The sequence below is a fragment of the Echinops telfairi genome, unplaced genomic scaffold, assembly GCF_000313985.2.
Source record: "Echinops telfairi isolate 266 unplaced genomic scaffold, ASM31398v2 ScPeMD7_2;HRSCAF=8, whole genome shotgun sequence".
NCBI lineage: Eukaryota > Metazoa > Chordata > Mammalia > Afrosoricida > Tenrecidae > Echinops > Echinops telfairi.
The window spans coordinates 27,568,407-27,575,279 of record NW_022103898.1 but is presented as its reverse complement, the minus strand read 5'-3'; the positions used below and the strand labels follow the sequence as shown (position 1 = coordinate 27,575,279).

Here is a 6,873-nt window from a genome sequence, read left to right as displayed (position 1 = left end):
CCAGGATTGCTAAATCTATAGAGACAGCCACTGGATGAATGGTTCCTTGGAGATATGGAAGGGGGTAGAGGAACAAATGATGAGTGCAAGAAGAAGAAAATGTCCTAAAACTGACCATGGTGATTATTGTACACATCTTCTTTATGTGATCGAACTGTTGAATCACATAATATGTGAATTATAGGCCAATAAAACTGTTAGGGAAAAAGAATTACAGTCTTTTTTAAAAATAATTTTATTGGGGGCTCATACAACTCTCATCACAATCCATACATGCATCCATTGTGTCAAGCACACTTGCACATTCTCTGCCCTCATCATTCTCAAAACATTTTCTTTCTATTTAAGCCCTTGGTGTCAGCTCTTCATTTTTCCCCCTCCCTCTGGAACCCTTGGTAATTTATAAATTGTTATTATGTTTCCATGTCTTACACTGCCCAAGGTCTCCATTCACCCACTTCTCTATTGTCCATCCCCCAGAGAGGGGATTACATGTAGATCATTGTGATCAGCTTCCCCTTTCTCCCCCACCTTCCCCTTAACCTCCTGGTATCACTGCTCTCATTATTGGTCCTAAAGAGTTTATCTGTCCTGGATTCCCTGTGTTTCCAGCTCTGATCTGTACCAGTGTACATCCTCTGGTCTAGCCGGATTTGTAAGGTAGAATTGAGATCATGACCGGTGGGGGAGGGGATGGGGGGGAGGAAGCATTAAAGAAGTAGAGGAAAGTTGTATGGCTTTTTAACAAACAAAAGGCTATTTTCTCACAGTTTGGAGGGCTGAAAGTCTGAATTCAAGGGCGAGCTCCCAGGGGAGGCTTCCTCTCCCGTTCAGCTCTGGGGAAAGCTCGGTCTCTTCAGGGTCTGCTCCCTGGTTCCTTGCAGATCTTCCAGTGTCTTGACATCTGTCCTACCCCATCTCTCTTATGCATTTACTTATTTAATCTCTTTTCTATTACAAATGGATTCAGATATCCCCCTACTGTAATTCTGCCTTGTTAGCATAACAAAGGCCACCCATTCCTAAATGGAATTATAACCTCCTGAGGTAAAGAGATTAGGATTTCCAACACCTTGTTTGGGGGGTCACAATAATAAGAACCAAATTCAAAAAGGGGCCTGGGATCCTGCCACCAGCTTCAATGCAAGAGACCATCATAAAAGTAAAAGTAGAAAACTGGTTTTGTGTAGCGGGAGTGGGGGTGGGGGGTGTATTTTAAACAATGGCCTAGCTGCTTCTAATTTAAGACAGCTGTTTTAAAATTAAATTGAGGTTGTGCTTTCCTTGTGAAGAAACAAAACTTCCCTTCCTTTGAGGCTCAACTCAAAGCAAACCTTTTCAATAAGATTTCTGACAGTCCTTCAGCATATCGGTCTTTCCTTCTTTAAACAAATATGAGGGGTCTTCAAAACGTTTGTGGAATATCTGAATTAAAAATAATGAAATTTTTCCACAAACTTTACAAAACCACTCATATACATTATAGTGGAAAGAGCTCTGGACCTGAGTTTAAAACTCTAACGATTTCCAGGTTCATCAACTATGTGTCCTTAGGCAAATTTCTTATGTTTTTAATCTGGTTCGTTGCTCCCTGGAAATTAATAGCTCTCAATCCCATAGGACAGCTGGGAAAATTGAGCTGAATTCTAAATGCGTCTGCATGCTAAACGCAAAGCATATGCTCTAATGATTAAAGTGCAATTTCTAATTCATTCATTCATTCATTAAACATTGGCTTGGTGCCAAGAGTATGTCAGGCTGCATGCAAGGTACTAGAAGAAAGGAAACAACATGATACCACATAGCTGTCATCTATGAATAATTCTTCATGTGAATAAGCCTCCCAACTCAAATAAAGTTAGATCATCATGCTTGTCTGTTTGCATACTTCCAAACAGCATGTATTATGCTGAGCAAATATGCTACAAAAGACCTCTTTAAAATGTCAAAGAGCAAGGATGCTGCTTTGAGGACTACGGGACACCTGACTGACGCCATGGTATTTCCATTGGCCTCCTATGCTTGTGAAAGCGGGACAGTGAACAAGGAAGACGGCAAAGGAATGGATGCATTTCGATTGTCCTGATGATGCATTTGAATTGAGGGTGCCATGGACTTCCCGAAGAACAAGCATCTGTGTTGGAAGAAGGACAGCCAGAATGCTGCTTAGGAGCGAGGATTCATCTCATTCATGTACTTTGGACATGTTATCAAGCAAAGCCAATCCCTGGAAAAGGACATCGTGCTTGCTAAAGCCGAAGATTGCAGACAAAGAGGAAAACCGTCAAGGAGATGAACTGACACCGTAGCTACACCAATGGTTTTGAACAAAATACCAGTTGGGACGAAGACGTAGGCTGGGGTACTGTTTTGTTGGGTTATACGTGGGGTCAGATATGTTGGAACCGTCTGACGGCACCTGGCAACACGACCACCACCATCTGGCACAGTACCTTGACTCTGATAGTTTCAAAAATACTAGTGGATTACAGGGAAATTCACAGCCTTTGGGTAGACGCCAAGCCACAGGGACCCTACAGGACAGGGTAGAACTGCCCTGTGAGTTTCAGAGACTGTAGTTGTTTACGGGAGTAGAAAGACGCATCTTTCTCCCATAAAGCAGCTGGTGGTTTCGAACTGCTAACCTTTATGGTTAGCAGTCTAATTCTTAACTACTAGGCCATGAGTGCTCCCTGGTGGACTACAAAATCGCCAGATGTCTACATACATGTCTGAACTCTTGATCACAAAGCCTCGCCTTATGGCACCCTTCCCTTATGGCAGGGCTATCAGAAGACTCACCTGACAGCTTACATCCATCCCTGCTTCCAACAGCACCTGCACGACTGCTTTGTGCCCGTTGCGTGCAGCAAGGTGCAGAGGTGTGTGCTTGCGAGTGTTGCAGCTCATGAGGTTGGGGTGTGCACTGATGATCATCTTGACCACTCTAAGCCGCCCATAGAGCGCTGCCAGGTCCAAAGGCGTTTCTAGCTTGCTGTTCCTGATCGTGGGGTCCGTGAGCTCTTCCAGAAGCACAGCAACCACTTCTGCGTGTCCATATTGAGCTGCACAGTGAAGAGCAGTCTCGTTCTCATTGTTCTGTTTGAGAAGAAGATTCAAAATTTAAGCAAATTTTCAGAAATGTGCTTAGTTATCACAACCTACAGACAACAAGGTAAAGCCTGTGAGACTTTGGAAAATCTCCATTTATCCATTTTAGTGAGTTATGCTTCGTTGTTTGTACACTTGATCAAAGTATCACTCATGTCTTGCAGCAACCAAGAACACCGAACTCACCACCATCAAATCTATTCTAACACACAGGTGGCATAATGCCTTATGTGTTGGACTACTAACCGCAAGGTCAGCAGTTCGAAACCACCAGCCGATTCATGGGGGAAAGATGAAGTTTCCTGCTTCCATAAAGATCTGCCGTCTCAGAAACCTACGGGGGTCAATCCTACTCTGTCCTATGGGCTGGCTATGAGCCTTGCATCAAAGACATGTCATTTTACTAAGTTTTCCTACATTATAAATTCCAATTTCCAAGAGTAATAAATGATTCAGCTGACTTAGCCGGTGTTCCTGCTGAGACCAGATGGTCAGTCCTGCCTGCACCAGGTGCCACACCTCTCTGACATTTGTTGATGAGGGAGATGAATAAAGATTATAATTCACTATCGCAGACTGACTTTTCAAAAGGCAGGTGAAATGACAAGCTGGTGATAACAAGTTCACAAATTAAGTTTCATTCTATTTTCCATAGAAACACAAAGTATTGCCTCTTTCTGCAGAGAGAGGACATGCCGTAACAAAGAGTCAACAGCTTCTCTCTGAAGCATCATGATGAGTTGAGAGGCAGCCCTCGACAAGCAACCAGGAGCCTCACAGCCTCACAGGGTGAGGGAATCTTCTGTGGGTTTCTGTTGTAAATTAAGGAGCTTTCCCCAGCAATATTCCAGGTTCAAATAGTTAGGATAGAGCACACTGAAAGCCAGATGCTAAGATCATTTGGGCAGAAGGGTAGATAAGTAGGTGGGATGTGAGCATGTCAGGAGGAATAATTCAGGAGAAATGTGAACAAGATAAAATGTTAGCAACAAAAGTGCACTGATGCTGCCTGCAGGGTCTGGAGACAGAGGGTCAATGTCACCCCAGGGAGTCCTCGTGTGTGGTGGGTTACACACTGGGCTGCTAACTACAAGATCAGCAATTTGAATGTCCCAGTTGATCCAACAGAGAAAGGTTAGGTATTTTGATCCCGTAAAAATGTACAGCCTCAGAAACCTTAGGGAGCAGGTATACTCGATCAACTTGTTGGCGATGGGTTTGGTTTAGGATATTGTCATCAAAAGTAACACATCACTATGTATCAGACAGAGTTGCATTTCGCTCATTCAATTCTCACAACACTCTCAAGTAATTTTACAGATGGGAGAATTGAGACTCTGAATAGTTGGAAAGCTTGGTTTTTATTCATAATATACATTCATTACTAGCATATAGTGGTAGAGTCAGGATTTGAACCTGGTGAGTTTAGGCCCCAGGTCAGTACTCTACATCATCATGCATACTGCCATCCTCAATAACAACAGTTACTATGATGACTTAGTGTCCAAACGCTTCACAAACAACGCCCCGGTTATCTTTTACAATGATCCTAACAAGGTTGGGACTGTTATCTCCGTTTCATGGATGAGAAAGCAAAAATAAATAAGGCTAAATGACATATCCAAGTAGAGGCAAGCTCTTTTGGAAAACTGTCAAGATCCAAAACCCTCTCACGCTCTTTCCACCCTACCACACTGCCTCCCCGCGTTGCTAGATAGTCACAGACTGAGATCAGGAAATTAGTGGTCTGAAAATAGAATTTCGAGAGGCTGTGGCTAGAAGTGGGAAAATGACAGAGCTTTCTATTCCCGTAAAGAGTTACAGTCTCAGAAACCCCCAGGGGCAGTTCTACCCTGCCCCATAGGGTGGCTATGAGTTGGCATCGACTTAATGGCAGCGAGTTCAGTTTCGATGGCTTGGGAATCCAGAAGATCACCACCGAATCTGGACTGGGAAGTGGCTATTTAGATAGCTATTCAGTTCGAGCACAAGAAAGGGTCAACAAACCCAGTAAATTTTAATCTTACAACCTGGCTCTGGTTGATAGAAGAACTCTATAAATAGGTCTGAAGTCTAGAGGGACAATCTGAAACTAAGAAAGAAGAATGGTAAGGGAAAGGGGGAGGAGAGGGGGGGAAGCACTGAGAAAGCCTTCTCATTATGCTAAAACCTGCAAAAGGCAGAAGCTGCGTAAGGAGGAAACAGGTCAGGGAAGGGAACCTCAGAGGCAGTGAAACTGTGAGAGCCGGAACTCACCAGGACTGCCTTCTCGTGCCTTTGCCTGGATGTAGTCAGCACTTTTATCGTTCTCTAGTCGTAGAAAATATTTGCATTTTACTTCTTTGACAGGTTTCCTCCTTACACAGGTTCTGGCTGTCTCCAGTTATACTGTATTTCCCACGAAAACCAGCAACAGAGAAGTGGTAAGGCTGCCCCCTGACTAGGGTGGAAAACTTGAGGAACTCAGAAAAGCAAGGCAATCCCAGTGAGTTTAGACTCTCATGAGTTCATGGTTCTTCTTAAGTGAGGATCAGGCAAGGGCATTTGAAGGTCAGCTCCAGGGGAGAATCCTTGCAGAAGGTCAATGAAAAGTGAAGAGCTGACTCCCTACCTGGAGGCATCATTGCTTTCATCTGTCTGGGGAGCCATCCCTATGCCTTGTTTGAACGGCTACCACTTGCTATTGCTTCATAGAGGCTTAGACTCCCTCTTATCCAGGTACATTTTATAAAGCTGACGGGGGGGAAAATCAGGCTTAAAGTTTGTAACCTTAAATTATAATAGAGAAATATGCCTCCTGACCAAAGCAAATTTCTCCTTAGTTCAAAGGCAATTCAATCTTTTTTTTTTCTTTTTTTAATATAGCATCTCTTGGAGAGAAGAGAAAGACCAATTACAAAATAATGATTCCTCAACGGCCTTTCCAGTTCTTACAGAGCATTTCGTTTCAGAAATTATAAGAACAAATTTGAAGCTCTTTCCCCCTTTTTAATAATACTAATTAGCACTGTTCAGATTTCAAGAGAAATGACTTCAATCATTCAAGACCTACTCAGGAGAATATGTTCACAGATTTTATCTATGATAAAAACATACTTAGAGTATCACATCAGCACAGGATACAATTGTGGCACCTTTACAAGCAAATGTCTGGATACTTTTAAGGGTCTAAGGCACAAAAACCCCCTAATTTGAAATAAATTGGAGGTGATGTAACTCTAGTTAATAATTGCTAGTCAGTCTACCAAGAACATCATTTAAAGGTCTTAGTTTATTTTTGCTTGTTTTATTCTCTGAAAAATTAAGACACTCCAGATGTGGTAGAAGTAAATTGACTGAAAACACTGTTTACCAAAAGATCACTCTTCAAAGCCAAGCTCACAGCAACTATATATTACTCGCATACTCACTGCTACTGTGTGGATTCCTATAAGACACAAATAGAACTGCTCTTGTGGGTTTCTGAGACTATCACTTCTCTGCTGTGGAGTGGCTGGTGGTTTTGAACCACTGAACTTGTGGTAAGCATCCCCATGCATAGTCCACTAGGTTACCAGGGCTCCTTATCTACCACTAAGTTGGGTTCTAGTTTTGGTCAATAGCAAAAGGAATATATTCATAAGATATGGCTTCTCACAAAGGAGGTCCATAAGCAAATGTGGTGAAGAAAGCTGATGGTGTTTGGCTATCAAAAGATATAGCATCTGGGGTCTTAAAGGGCTTGAACATAAACAAGCGGCCATCTAGCTGAGAAGCAACAAA

The 6,873-nt window shown here is 42.7% G+C and overlaps 1 protein-coding gene across 1 annotated transcript in view; it reads right to left on the bottom strand.

Annotated features, from left to right (window-relative positions):
- ANKS1B (ankyrin repeat and sterile alpha motif domain containing 1B) overlaps positions 1–6,873 on the bottom strand; it is a 1,383,364-nt gene that overhangs the window by 1,184,800 nt on the left and 191,691 nt on the right. Inside the window, exon 4 of the mRNA XM_030886113.2 lies at positions 2,803–3,099. Coding sequence (XP_030741973.1) covers positions 2,803–3,099 — 297 coding nt within the window. The remainder of the gene's footprint in view (positions 1–2,802; positions 3,100–6,873) is intronic.